Genomic DNA, 15,494 nt, shown 5'->3' with positions numbered 1-15,494 from the left:
CATCCCGGCACCTTCTCCTTCGCGAAGAGCATCGACAGAAGTCCGCTACCCATCTCTAGGAACTTGATCACGTGATAGGTCAACACATTATAGTTTTGCAAGACAAAAGGGAATCAAAGAAGCATGATTATTACACACGTTTCAATTATCAGATGGAGAGAAGAGGAAAGTGCCCGGCAAGTAAAGGACGAATTACTCATATCGATCGCCCTTTTTCTTTGCTCCGGGGCTCGAGCGGGAGTGTTCGGTGCGTTTATCTCTTCTTCTAAAAATGATCGTTATATTATCTACTCCTTTTAACGGTACTTAAAATTCATCTTACTAATTACTACATAAATATGTATATATTTATAAAATAATTCTAAGAAAGAAGTCACGGGGCACGTTAGGGTTCACATGTGCGTGTACTACTCCAAGCAACAACCTTTATTCAACTTCTGGTGGTAATAATGTAATACATAGGGTGGTGTAAACATATACGGCATGCTAGTACGCATTACCAACACACATGGCTATCTACCGCCTAGTGCTTAGTATAGAGCGTGACGTTGGTCCATCGTGACTCCATGCAGCTGGATTGGTCATGGTGCTGCATGTACACCCCAAACTTGAAGTAGTAGGACTCGCTGGGGGTCACGCTGGTGCTGAACTTTCGCTCGCCGTCGACGTACACGGCCACCGTGGACGCGCCGACGTCGTGCATCACGTTGAGGCGGAACCACCGGTCGTAGATGTCGGGCTCGATGGCCGCCCCGCTGTAGAACCGAAGGACGCCGTCGTAGACGTGCAACATCAACACCGTCGAGTGCGCGGCGCCCTCCTCGTTGTGGATCTGCATCACCGACACGCCGGAGGTCCCCGACGGCACGTAGCCATAGCCCTCGAATTGCCACACCCCCGACGAGTAGTCGTGGCCCTGGAAGAGCATAGATCATATATTATGTGACTCCATGGCAGGAGGAATCTCAACAATGTGCTGCTATGTACTTACCCGGAGCTTGACTTCAGAGCGCGGGTTGGTGTGGGTGACGGTGTTGAAGGGCTTGTCATTTCGGTGCACCCAGAACGTCCGCACACCGTTGCGGTACTGGAACCGCTGGCTCTCCGGCACGTTGTACGGGCTCTGCACCTGGAAATCGCCGTCGGTGAGCTGCACCTTCTGGAACCCGGCGGTGGGGTTCCCGCTGCCACCGGCGGCCGTGAACGTGCCGCCCATGGCCACGAGAAGCAGCAGGAGATGAAGCCATGGACTACTCGTGAGAGAAGCCATTTTGCAACTTGTGAGCTACGTAGCTGGCGTCCACAATCAGCTGGTAGCTGATCTCTAGCTTAGACAGCTAGTAGTAGTAAGCTGCCATGGTGCAGATCGATGTGGGAGAAGATCGAGCTTAAATAGCCATTGGCCAGTTTGAGGCGTGTGAATGCATCACGGGAGAAGCTCGCGTTCACTTTGTCTGACGTGCATTGCGGTTCACGGTATAGACGGCCCAAGCACGTACGTACGTAGTTGCACAAGTGATGCGATTGGATATGCATGCAATCGTTTTCCTCTGCGCGTGCTCACTTGGACTTGTGGTTTCATATTCAGAGAACAAGCCTGGAAAGCGGGGCCAAAACACCCTGCTTGAAACGTCACAAACACCCTGCGTACGTCGCTGCACGCCGTCCTGGACATTCTTGCGTCGTAGTTCTATATACATTGTGAATACGAAGGTTTCTGTCATGTACGTCAACGTATAGGCCCCCTCACCAGTACAAAACTACAAATATGAGTTTTGGTTTTGCCGGGTTTTTTTTTTGCACCAGGCGTTGTACAAAAAACGACACTAGCTGTTCCTGGATCTGGGAAAACCGAGGGAGAACACTGGGAGGAAGAAGCTGCAATCAGATTTGAATAAACTTGGTGAGAAAATCACACCTTCTATCTTTTTTAAGCAACCGGCAGGAGCACTGCCCTTTCACTAAGAAGGGGGAAATATTTAGAGGTTGGCATGTTTTAGGAGGGGACATGCCGGTAACCCCAAGATCTCATGTATCCCAGTCAAAGCCGCATGCTAACTACTCATGAATTGGGATCGCTCGTGGCCTGAAGGCCAACTCCCGCTGCGAAATCTCCTCGAAGGCGAGATGGGCCACCTCAATGTATGACAGTCTCGTTTCTTCAAGGATGTGTTTGTTCCTCTCCTTTCAGGCATTCCACATTATATAAATGAGGATGCCACTGCGTCGCCTTCTGATAGTGTTGTCGTTCTCCTTTAGGCCTTCGTGCCACCAGACGTCAATTGAGGGGGTGGCGGCCGTCAGAGCGAAAGCCGACGACACGCCTGCCCAGGACAACACCAGGGCACGCATGGCGGAAGTGAACAGACAACCCTCATAGAGATGGTCAACGGTCACAAGGGCACTTAGACAAAGCTAGCAGACCGGGTCATGCAGCCAGCCACGCATGGCCAACGATCAACCGCGACGATCCTGTTATGGAGACAAGCCAAGAGAATAGCTTACACTTTGCTTTGCGTGCGTCTTCCAGATTTTGTCGCTCAAGTACCTCAGATAGAGCCCAAGAATTGAGTCCGATAAGCCGCCGATCGAGTACTCACAGCTGGGGTGCCAGTTCCACGAGATGGAGTCTTGATTGTGCGGGTCTAGGGTGGTGGAGGTTCGGTGGAGGCCCGACCAATGAATTCCAACAGTCGGTCCAGCCTGTTCATCTTAGCCGCCGCATGAATCCAGAATATTGTTCCGAAGCTTGTCGTGCATCGATCTATTCTTTCAAGGAGAGATGGCAAAAAGACCAGGGTGTGACAAAATCCATAGTGCCCCTTTACCATACCAGTTGTCATGCCAGAAGGAGGCCTTGTGCTCGTCTCCAATGGTGATGGTCGCGGAGGCCCTGAAGAGGGCCAAGTCAGAAGCATCGCAGGGGAGCGGAGATCGGGCCCATGGTCGCTTCGAGTCGTTCCATTTTAGCCAGAGTTGTTGCAGTCTGAGCACCCTCCCGAAGAGCACCAGGTTCGTGATACCTAGCACCCCAAGCACCTTGGGGCGGCCGACAATCTTCCAATTAACCAGTGAATGACTAGCACCAACAGTGTCACTATCATCGCCAGACCAGACAAAACTATCTGTGATCTTGTCTTGCTTGGCACTGGCGCACTTTGGTAGTGGGATGACCGTCATATGAAATGTGGCAGTAGAGGTGAGAGAGGACTTGGCAAGAGCCACTCTGCCCACTCTGGCGATATTCTTGCCTTTCCATCTGGGTAGTCTGCCATGAACCTTGTCAATCAGCGGCTGTAGGCGAACCTTACATTGTCGATGAAAGTGAAGGGGAAGGCCCAATTTTTTTACTAGGAATGATGCAATTTTGGTCGGGAACACCGTGAGTAGGTTTTGCAGGTCAAAGTTCTCACAACGAATTGGAAAGATCTCAGTCTTAATGATGTTGGTGATCAATCCCAAAGCGTTGCCGAAACAATCGAGGATGGAATTGATTGTGGTGAGCTCGTCCTTGTCGGGGTTGGCAAAGATGCCAGCATCGTCAGCTATAGTGAAATTCGACAGCGTGCCACTCTTGCACGGACCATCAAGAGTACGCCCGAGTCGGCTGCCACTCAGATCATGTGGTGAAGGAGTCGATGGCCATGATGAATAACATAGGCAAAAGTGGATCCCCTTGCTGAAGGCCTCGCCTGTGAGAAAAGGAAGGGGCAGAGAAACCGTTGAGGAGGACACACGATGTTGAGGAGCTAAGCGACATGCAAGTCCAGTCGTGCCAGTGTTGACCGAAGCCCAAATGGTCTAGAGCCTCCAGGAGAAAGGCCAAGTTCACAGAGTGGAAGGCCTTGGATATGTACAACTTGAGGAACAAGCTCAGGGTCTTGGATTGATGAGATCTTTGACAATGTTCCTTTTTCCATTTTTAACCTCTAATGGGGCAGTGCTACTCCCGTAGGAGTTGTTGGGTTTTGCCCAGAGGAAGGGTGGTGTAGCACATAAGCAAAGTATTTCCTTCAGTTGAGAACTAAGGTCAGTAGGAATCACCAAGCTAGCAAGGTAAACCGTTCCTGCACACGAACCCCCGCCCGCCTCCCTTCCTGCACGCCTCACTCCGCTACGCGACCCCCGCCTGACTCCCTCGGCCCCGTCTCATAGTTCCCGCCATGGCCAAATACAAGCATTCGAGGTAGATTACGCGTGGCGGTGGTTCGCCAAACCCTAGTCTCCATGGGAGCGATGGTATGTGGAAATCCGTGTGCTGGTGTTGGGTTGTTTTGGGTTTGAGTTGTGGTTGCCCTGGTGACTTCGTGATTCGCCAAGTAGCAATGGTTGATGGATTGATTCTGAAGTTCGGGTTGGACGAGGGAGGCGTGGTTTCTAGGGTTTTGATAGTTTGCTCATGCTAGATCAGGTAGTCAGGGCTCTATTGATTGGGTTGATTGATCAACTCGAAATCATAATTGCTTGCCTTTGCCCCCTTCGGCCTTGTGTAAGCAAAGGAATAGATTTCAACCATAGTCTGTGTGGGATGTGCTCTTCAAGTTTTGAGACAGCTTCATGTGGAGATTGTGCGAAGGTTGGTCACTGTTTTGTAGCAAATTACAGAAAACTGTAGGATCGAAACTGGTAGTACAACGCTAACAGTGCTTGCCAGGTGTGTGCTGGTGTAAATGATTGTAATTCAGAACAAGTCACTTGTCTTGGCAGCAGTAGCTAGATCTGACTTTTAACACACATTCATTGCATTCATGTCTGACTGGCTTAGCACCTTCTGGGTTAGAATGTTTTGTAGCTCGACTTATGTAAGGTTCAAATGTTTTATGTGTCCCATCAGAGTTGGACACAAATACTTAGGCAAACTTCTCTGGTAGTTTGTCTAGTTGTCGCCGATAAGAAATGTTTAAAACACTTGAAAAATAATGTAATTCACACTCAAGAAAATACTGTATGTTTTCATCATTGATAAAAAATGGGTTGTGCGGCCTATATTAAAAACATAAATTTTGTGCTTCGACATTGCTCTTGAATACACTTTTTTCTTTTGCCCAACACATGCCGTCCTCGAGAACAAAGACAATTATAGAATAGTCTATGTGAAATAATCACTCTCACAGAATTCAGTTCTTGCATATGGATGTTGCGGAAAGAAAATAAGGGACACTTCCACCAAAAATGTTCAATGTTCAAATATAACTGGCGAACAATACAGTAAACAAAAATTTAGGCATTTCTGCAACGGGAGACCATTGACCAAGGGCCATGTCTCTGAATGGAAATCTTCTGGTACATATGTATCAAACACCACCAACAACAATAGCTTAGCCTGCCTCAGTTACCACCTTATTTCGCTTCCATGATCAAATGTTAGTGGACCAGGAACTGCCACAAGAGAAGGCAGCAATTTGCTCTGCCAACCTGGGCAGCCAGCCCTCCCAAACATGCCCATCTCCACTTGGTCGGAACACGCTACACCAAACACGACGAGCCCACCGGTGGATGGACCATTTGTCTAGTCCTTAGCATACTATTTTACAGCTAGAAGCTTTCTTGGATTTCTACAAACTGCTCGCCAACGATTTAATAGGGCAGAAACCTGGCTAAAAACAAGCAGGTTGTCCAGACGAAGCCACTTCATTCAGTCGTTTGCATGCTAATTTAGTTTAGAAAAATCTCAGCAACAAACAGAACCACGCCGGGTTATGGACTCATCGGATCCCCGGAAGAAAAGGTGTGCATGTGTGTGTCCTTTCCATTTGGTTCTCTCGATGACTCCATGCCATTTGATCCTGAGATGAGGAATTACGAATAAGATAAAGCAGAGAGAGGGAAGTTATCGCAATAGAATACACGACTTTGGCAGAATTTGTTACCGAATATAGCACCAATAGAGGGCCTTGTAAGCGATGAGCTCCTTTGCATATCTGCAAACATTTATACATTTAGAAACAACAAAGGATTATAAACGCGTGTATGTCACTTAGATACTGGTCATTTTTCATGAAGTGATGAAGCTACCTAATAGCATGTTTATGCTATGAAAAACCGTCATTTATCAGTTTACAGAACATAATGAGTATGCTATGAGAAAAATGCCAATAACACTAGAAAAGAAATACATACTTGCAATCCGACCATATTTCACAATATATAAAATCATGTCAAAGACACAAACCTGCATGTTTTAATCCTTTCACAGCATCAAAGTTTTTGTATGTATACCCCACAAAGCTGAGATCTTTTGAATTCAGCTTCGCCTGTACAATTGTACCAAAAAATATACATAAGATACACAAAAAATTAACAATAAGGGCAGATAATTTGAACTTTGAACTACTACAACAAAGTTATAAATACCAGTAGGCAGTAGATATACGACTCATGAGAAACCGTGGGTCTATCACAGATATATGCATAGTGGAACGGCCTAATGGTTAAACAGGTCTTGAAACACATAAGTGACTTGTATTTGATACTCAAATGAAGTGTTTTGTACTTCTATTACACAGAAATAAAGAAAGATATGGCTAATCCTATCTCAAACATATCTTGCTCTATCAAACAGTGAGCCTGACATAATTACAATTTGATGGAATGTAACTCAAGCAAACAATTCATCGTTGTGCATAGTAAATTAAGATGCAAAAGCCAATGCATAGTAAATTAAGATGCAAAAGCCAATGCAAACATTACAAATGCTATTACGCTAGTTTATGAACCTCAATGTGCGTACCTTTCTTGATGGCCCAGAACCTGTTCTTGCTGGAGGGCTATTATCCATCTGCAGCGCAGAAACAAGCATTAAGTTGTAGGGATGTAATTCACGGGGTGAAAACAAAACATGAATAAAATAAACAGCATTTCAATGCAGAGAACATGAAATTCATCTGAACATTGCCAAAAAAAATTCAAACTAACAGTTTGGTTGCTTGAATTTATGAAAAGCTTGCTTGGATTTACAAAAGGTTGCTTGGATTCATTAAAGTTTGCTTGGATTGAAAGGGATGCTTAGATTTAAGAAAATGTTGTTTAGATAGGGGCAGCCTGGTGCATGTAGCTCCCGCTTGCGCAGGGTCCGGGGAAGGGTCCGACCACTTTGGGTCTATTGTACGCAGCCTTTCCCTACATTTCTGTAAGAGGCTGTTTCCAGGACTAGAACCCGTGACCTCATGGTCACAAGGCAGCAGCTTTACCACTGCGCCAAGGCTCCCCTTCAAGAAAATGTTGTTTAGATGTATACATGATTTATTCCTTATTTAAAAATTAAATTTTGAAAATAATAATCACTTCTTTATTTTATTAATTTACGATGCAAAAGTAGTAGTAATTGTGCATGTGCAACACACATACAATTTGATAGTACTCCCTCCGACTATAATTTTGAGAGGCAATCATGTAATCTTTCTACGACTATAATTTTAAAATGAACAATATTCCTAAAATCAATTGCAATTAATGATTTTTCCAAGATTAATTGCAATTAATGCAACCAATGTTGTTTCCAAATTGTGGTGATGTGATGGATACATCATTGGAGCAGTGTGGGACGTTGGATGTAGATGGTTGAAAGGTCGGGATCGTTTGGATTCATCAAACTCGTGCTTGTATAAGTAGTAGTAGATCTTATTTCGTTCAAATTATAGTATATGAATACCCCTTATACATCTGAAATAATATCTACCAGAGATCACCTGATATGATATACACAAATGTAAGTGTTCGTAACAGATGCAAGTTGTAATACAAATAAAGAGACATAATATAAAATCAAATAATGCTGGTGGATTATAAATAAATGTCATCAATCGCAGAAACTTTAGTACTAAGGTTGAGACACTTATTTTGGGACGGAGGGAGTATATTCAATGGAGAATGGCAAAGTTTGAATTGCACAGGCAGGAGAGGAGAGGACTGTCAATAAATGGATTACACACTTACCTCATCAAACTTCATGAAATTTTGTGTATCCAATTCATCATTTACTTGAGGCTTAAATGCTGCTTCCATTTCATAAAGTTTATCCCATGCAACTCCACGGAACCAAGGATGGGCCTAATGATGAAGAAAATGATATGTTGAACACAGGTAGACTAACAAAACAAGAATTATATTTAACTAATTATTTCTTTTGTGTGCCAGTGGGTCCTACCTTTATTTGATCAGCCCCTGCACCACCAATCCTGTGGTCAACATCACATAATAACCGGCAGATTAGATCTCTTGCCTCAGGAGACAGCCTTGAATCATCTGGAAATTTCACATGGTTTCTCCAGTGCACAATCTAGAAAGAGGCAGAAATTTGGCAGAGTGAGGATAAAATGTCTTCGGGTGGTCGTATATGAAAAATGTTAACCACATTAATAGAACAAATGCAGGTCCAACTACAATTGATTATGCTCATAGAAGGCAATCTAGAAATACACATCATCATAGCAGAAACATCATAAAGAAATAACTTCAAAATAATTATGTCTTCGTAAACTTACTGAAAGTAAAACATGATCAAGAAGTGGGTACTTTGTCACTACCAAATCAAAAAAATTAATATATAACAATACTGATATCATAAGCTTTGGTAGAGCAAGCTTATAAGCAATACAGCTGCAGCATACTTTCTTCAGGTTCTTGCAGCTTGAACTTTAAATTAAACTAAAAATAAATCAGTTGTTCAGTATTAGTGCAATCTAATTTCGATGATAAGCCTAAACTGAAGATAATTCATACAGAACATTCAATGAACTACTGATATGTTACAAATAAAAAAGTGAGCCCGACCAATGAGTGGTAATTTGAATTGGACACTAAGCTAAATGTGCTGAGTAAACCAAACCTTTCTGCATGTGGTTATTGGATCATCGGAATAAAATGGTGGATACCCAACAAGCATCTCATACATTATTGCACCCAAAGACCACCTATGGATCAAAACAAAATATAATGAGACATTTATTAAACTAAAGAGTAAATAGAACAAAAGGTGTCTGAACATGCTGTACCAATCGCATTCCATTCCATATCCTTTCTTTAGCAGAACTTCTGGAGCAATATAGTCTGGGGTTCCAACAGTTGAGAATGCCTGAATATCAGTATACATTTGTAGTAAGAAAGGCTGCCACGGAAACATCGAGCATGCACACGCTTGTTTTTTTTTCCCAACAAGGGTGTAGAAGCGATACCATGAAAGCAAAAGAATTATACAGGACCAATGAGATGATCGATATGACGATATGTTAACCATAAAGCAGACATACCAGTTTTCTTCTGTTCATCTGCCAGTGCTGAAGTTGTTCATGTTGACTTCTCCACCTTCTACCATTTGCAGTTTCAGAGAGTGAACTGTCGACATCCATTGACTCCTTCAGGTTGTCATCGCCCATGGGTTCATCTTCGCTCAAGGTTGAGAGCTTTGAACAATCAATTGGTTTGCACAGCCCAAAATCCGACAACTTCATGTGACCATTCTTGTCTAGAAGCAGATTATCAGGCTTGATATCTCTGCATATGATAGCAAACCAAATATATATATCAGAAAGATGGTAGAGTTAGACTAAATTAGATGCCTTTAAAATCAAATATTTGTAACCTGTGGATGTAGTTGTGCTTATGAATGGACTCAATAGCAAGGATGGTCTCAGCAATGTAGAATCGAGCCACGGGTTCAGTTAAGGTATCTTCCCTCATGAGAAGGGTCATGATATCACCGCCAGGGAGGTACTCCATAATAAGGTAAAGATACTCCGTATCTTGGAAAGAATAGTATAGCTTCACAGTGCAGTGACTAGCAACTTCAGCCATCAAGTTTCTTTCTGCTCTAACATGCTCCACCTAACAAACATGTTACAGAAATTGTAAATCCAACAAAGATAGTAATACAAATGTACACATATTTTGAAGATATCATCACATGCCCATGACAAATAAACTAGATAAGAGAAAAATGAGTGGAACATTTGTGGGCTTCACACAAACAAAGTCAGGGATAGAACAAAACAGGATTATCATATACACTAGCCTTTTGTTTCTAGCAAGTTCAAGTTCGAATTCCTCGGAGACAGAAAAAACGGCTACCCATTTAGCTGGCCTTCTTTCAGAAACTCAAAAGAAGGCCAGCTAAATGGTAAACACACAAGCTCCTACGCATTAATACTGTATTAGCATGCATTGCAAATTCGATTTGTACTTCTGTTTTCTTTTCGAGATAACAGTGACAAAAGCTGCAGTGAAAAGCAACTATATGATATGGAAAAGAAATCCGCACTGCACTGCATATTTTGAGAAAAAATAAAACAATCCTTGCAAAAGCGCCACATACACTCGTAGACGCAACAAGAGTTTGTTGAAGAAAATTTTGACAGATAGCAAAGCACCATGGTAAATATTAATACTTACAACCATCTAAGCACATTCAACATAAAAATTAGTCAATAGAACGAGCAACTACGAAGCAGAAAACATGAAATGTCCAGAAATAGGGGATATCTTACTTGACCCCTGATAACCATATCAGACTTCTTCAGTTTTTTCATTGCATATATGTTGCCAGAGGTCTTCTCCCGGCACAGTCGAACCTATTGTAATAATAAATTATAAACAGCAAGAAGAAGGTCAGTAAAGGATTTAAAGCACAAATGAGTTTATGCTCCAACAAACAGTTGTCACTTCCCCTAGTTTAAATCTTTTTGGACATACAGAACTACTTGAAGGTAAATACATTACCAACAACAACCAAACTTATAGTACCATGGTCTAGAGCCATGCCATGTTCTTTGGCAAAAACACATGTGTCATTTAGCAGTGATGCCACAGATGGAGGTGTGTGCAGAAAAACAGAAACTAAATGCGCAAGAGCAAACCTCTCCAAAAGCGCCTCTCCCAATAATGGTGAGCAGCTCAAAGTCATCCACGCAGATTTTGTGCCTTTTAAGTCTCATGTACTCAGTTTCCTTTCTCTCCAGGTCTTTTATTAAATTGATTTGCTGCTCCCTGGGAACTTCAGAAGTAGCTAGCTGCCGCTCCAGTCTAAAACGCCTGCAATACATCGGATTTTGTTATGTGATGCTGGAAACCGACAGAAATCAAACAAAACTATCATCTGGGGAGGGGCAAATCTGCTTAAAATGGAATTGTAATGCCAAAAGATGAGCAAGGTGGATAATCAATATGACGGAAGTCACACACCAGTACAAAGCTTTCACAGTTGAAACTTATGCAGGTAAACTTCAAATATTTAAAATTGATTGATGTCTCAACAAATGCATTCCCCAGCTTGAGTTAATACAAGACCAAGCTGGTGATTACATAACCCCTGTGTGCTTTAATAAAAGATTTAACACATAACAGGACCACAAATGAAAAACAAATGCCCTGTTACATAGATGGCCTGAACTTCATGTACTGCATTACAGAAAGTATATGACATTAAGTCATCAACTACTTTCATCTAATGTTCTGCATTGTGCTTCATCGTGTTATTTTACTGCCAACATATACGGAAACAAGGCTGTTTGACCTTTGTACAATAATGTATGCTAAAACAGAAAATCATGTTGTTGATTTCTCACCACCAGTTTTGTACATTTATCCTGCAAGAAAATCTTTAAAACAGCAACTATAAATCCCGTAACCCAACTAAGCAGGGCAGTAGTCGGTACTATGAACTTAGCTCAACAGTTTCCAGCATGAAAATAAAACATAACTACGCCGTGTCAGCAATTTGACCAACAGCATGGTGCACCTTAGCAGAAACAAAGCATTCCAAACACCTAGCAGAATCAAATGGTGTCCACACCCAAAACATGTCTGACAAAAGGGAAACAGGGTTTTGATCCTAGGCTCCTAGCTCTAACAAATGCATACTAAACTGAAATGGTTATTATGTACATACCTGACTCCAAGTAAGCTAAATTAGTACTAGCATGTATACACTACGTCATCGACTATCAATGACAGTTCAAAACCATCACATAATATACCCTAATTAAAGGCAGAGATTTGTCGGCTTGTATACAATCTAATTATACACACAAGAACAAAATACCACATAAGGCAAATACCAACGCAATCTCAAAACATACACGATAGTATGCCATCAATGCACCATCATCGGAGAACCATCACAACAGTAACACTCCAAACTCACTATCCAACTAAGCAAGCCAGCAGCTAGTACGGTGAGCTCAGCTTAACAGCTTTTCATGCCAAAAATATAACAGTATAATAACTACTACATACCCCATGATTGGAACCATTCTTACTTGGCGCATTAAGCAGAATCTGAGATTTCGAAGCACGTACAGAGTCAAGTGCTGCTTACCCCAACTTAGGGCTCATTCGGTTTGGAGAAAACTAAAAGGTAGGAATTAGGATTAGTATAGGAATTTGATAGGATGGCACTTGCCATCCTAAGGAATTGACTTGCCTCGTTCCTACGCGTAAAATGAGCTTTGAGTGGATGTCTAGTTTCCTCCAAAAACACAGGAAATGAGTAGTGTTCCTACAATATTCCCGTACGCCTTTCCTACAAACCGAATGCATCTATAGGAAATTTTCCTCTGAAATTCTTGTTCCTATGTTTTTCCTATGAAAATCCTCCAAACCGAATGAGGCCTTATCCACTAGAGCTAAATTCGGCCACTGCAACCCGAAATTGTGTACCAAGCTTGACTAATTCCAGGATCTCATCGTCATACCACACTAGAATTCCTCAACGCCATGGCTGGTGATTACATACCCACTATGTGCCATTGCATTAAAAAAAGGTATAGGACATCAACTTCTTTCATCTAATGTTCTGCATTGTGTCTCATCACGTTGTTTTACTTCCAACATATAGGGAAACAAGACTGTTTGACGGTTTGACCTTTGTAAAACAACATGCTGACGCAGAAAAATCATGTGTGTTCCCTCGAGTCAATTTTGTGCATTTATCCTGCAAGAAAATCTTTACAACAGCAAGACACTAAGTTTTATAGCCCAACTAAGCAGGGAGTAGTCAGTACTATGAACCCTTCTTTTTTGCGGGTGAGTCAGTACTATGAACTTAGCTCAACAGTTTGCAGCGGAAAAAACAGAACCTAACTACTCCGTGTCAGCAATTTGACCAACAGCATGGTGCACTGAGCAGAAACGAAGCATTCCAAACAACTAGCAGAATCAAATGTTGTCCGCAACTAAAATATGTCTGATGAAAGGGGAAAACAGGGTTCTTTGATCCTGGCTCTAACAAACACATAGTAAACTGAAATGGTTATTATGTAGTACATATCTGGCTTCGAGTAAGCTAAATTAGTACTGGCATAATCAATACATGGCATGTATGCGCTACGTCATCGACCACGTGTCCACCACTCATTCATAAAAGGATGACATGAATCTGTAACAGTACATTGATGGTACAAAACCGTCACATAATAAAGGCAACCATTTGTTTGTTGGCTTGCGGAAACTAATAAAAACCGACAAACTATACACTCTAATTATACACGCAAGAACAAAATATCACATACAACAAAATACTGACGCAACCTCAAGACATACACGGTAGCAGCAACCATGCATCGTCATCATCCGAGCGAGAACCATCAGAACAGTAACATTCCAAACCCGCTATCCAGCTAAGCAAGGCAGTTGCTAGTATGATGAGCTCAGCTTAGCAGCTTTTCGCGGCAAAAGTGGAACAATGCAGTAACTGCTCCATATGCAGTGATTAGGGCCATTTTTACTCGGTGCATTGAGCAGAATATGAGGATCCGAAGCACCTACAGAACCAAGGACTCTCCTCATCCCAACTTATCCATCAGAGCTAAATCAGGCCACTGCGACCCCAAATTGCATAGCATGCTCGACTAATTCGAGAATCTCATTGTCTAAAAATAACAATTCGAGGATCTAAAGCAACATCTGAGGTCATGCTGCACTAGAAACCCTCAAGACCATGGGCTGGTACAGCTACCGCTACCCACGTCTCGCTTCCTCGCAGGCACCAGCCCCAAAATTCACCCCCAAATCTAGCAAGCTACAAACCCCTAGCGCCAGAACCCCGAGCTCGAGCCGCTCCAACCGAGCTCAAACCCCTCGATCGAGCTCTCCCACGCGAGATCTACCCCGGACGAACGCAGCGGCGGCAGCTGAAATTGGAGGCGGAAAGGAAAGGCGGGGGGCGGGATCGGATCGGTACCTCTCCTTGCGCTCCTGGATGTTCTTCATGTGCGAGCGGTAGTGGTTCTCGATGAACTTCTTGGCGGCGGCGACGCGCTCCATGGTGAGGGTGGACGCCTCGCCCTCCCCCTCCCCCTCCCCCTCCTCCGCCACGGCGGCGAGCGGCTCGGCGACGGGCGCCGCAGCCGCCGGGGGCTGCGCGTCCGACATCTCGCTCTCCATCCCGCCCGCGACGACCAACCACAACCAGCCTCCCCGCTGGCTGCTGCTGCTGCTGCCTACACCTCTCGCTGTCCCCGGGGGCCCTTTTGCGGCGTCCCTTTTCTGCGCTGGGTCTCTCTCCTCTCGGGTCGGCGGCCTCCGGCTGTCGCTGTGCGCGCCGGGTATATATACGGCCGTCCACCGCGCCGGCCCGGGGTAGCTGATTGACGGGGCGGGTTTGGTGTGGTGTGGTGGCGGGGGCTTTAACTCAACTCCGTCGCACGGACAGCTGCGCATGGGAACATGGGAACAGCTCGGATTCCCCCCCCCCCCCCCCCCCCCCCCCTCTCTTTTCTTTTTGCCACTTTTGAATGGGTTTTGTCTCCGCTTGTGTTGTGCCGCATGCTGTACACAACTACTAGGAGTATATCTATCTCGGCGTACGTAGCTGTACACACGTTGGTACCACGTAGAAAAGGGAAGGGCTTGGCTGGCTCTTGTGTAGGTGCTTTCCCCTTGAGGCTTCAGATGGATGGATGGATGGATAAACGCCGCTGACCGTCCTCCATTTCCAAGTCCTCGAGCTTCTTTTGCGTGCTCACTGCCCGAATAAGTACAAGAGTTTGAAGATCACCCAACCCACGAAAAGGTCAGAACTCTCGATCTAGCCCCACTTTCTATAGCAATTTATCGACATGTTGTTTCGAATGTCCTTGAAAAGGCCTACACACATACCCTGCCACTCGATGTGTAGTGGGTTTGTTCAGTGAACTTAATTTGAAAGCCATATTTCGATCCGGACGCTTTTGGGATGCTTCTAATAACCAACGAATGGCAAGTGCTCTTCCTTGTTTAGATCCTATTTCAATCGGAACTTTCCGCGTCGATCCCGCCCTTCCTCGTCTCTGGGTGCCTAGGTATCCACCGCAAGCCTTTCCTCTTTTGAACCTCGCCATTAACGTTAAGGCTATGCCATCCTAAGGTGCTACTAAATGGAAGGATCTTATCAACGTCCATGAATGTGAAATCATAGAGCATGTGGTTTAATTCGATGCAAAGCGAAGAACCTTACCAGGGCTTGACATGCCGCGAATCCTCTTGAAAGAGAGGGGTGCCCTCGGGAACGCGGACACAGGTGG

The 15,494-nt window shown here is 44.0% G+C and overlaps 2 protein-coding genes across 2 annotated transcripts; both read right to left on the bottom strand.

Annotated features, from left to right (window-relative positions):
- Positions 1–399: 399 nt before the first annotated feature.
- On the bottom strand, positions 400–1,346 carry LOC125548001 (citrate-binding protein-like). Its single transcript, XM_048711716.1, has 2 exons — positions 992–1,346; positions 400–916 (listed from the first exon to the last, which is right to left on the bottom strand). Exons 1-2 carry the CDS (start codon positions 1,268–1,270, stop codon positions 524–526), a joined length of 672 nt encoding a protein of 223 aa, XP_048567673.1. The 5' UTR covers positions 1,271–1,346; the 3' UTR covers positions 400–523.
- A 3,815-nt stretch (positions 1,347–5,161) lies between these two features.
- Positions 5,162–14,670, bottom strand: LOC125542934 (serine/threonine-protein kinase tricornered-like). Its single transcript, XM_048706155.1, has 13 exons — positions 14,174–14,670; positions 10,851–11,025; positions 10,482–10,565; positions 9,581–9,822; positions 9,249–9,492; positions 8,994–9,073; positions 8,828–8,912; positions 8,147–8,278; positions 7,936–8,049; positions 6,731–6,778; positions 6,173–6,254; positions 5,871–5,921; positions 5,162–5,786 (listed from the first exon to the last, which is right to left on the bottom strand). The coding sequence occupies exons 1-13, from the start codon at positions 14,650–14,652 to the stop codon at positions 5,698–5,700; spliced, it is 1,905 nt and encodes a 634-aa protein (XP_048562112.1). The 5' UTR covers positions 14,653–14,670; the 3' UTR covers positions 5,162–5,697.
- Positions 14,671–15,494: the final 824 nt, after the last annotated feature.

Source organism: Triticum urartu, chromosome 3 (genome assembly GCF_003073215.2).
Source record: "Triticum urartu cultivar G1812 chromosome 3, Tu2.1, whole genome shotgun sequence".
NCBI lineage: Eukaryota > Viridiplantae > Streptophyta > Magnoliopsida > Poales > Poaceae > Triticum > Triticum urartu.
Note: the sequence above shows the minus strand (reverse complement) of the source record. Positions and strands in the feature narration are given on the sequence as shown.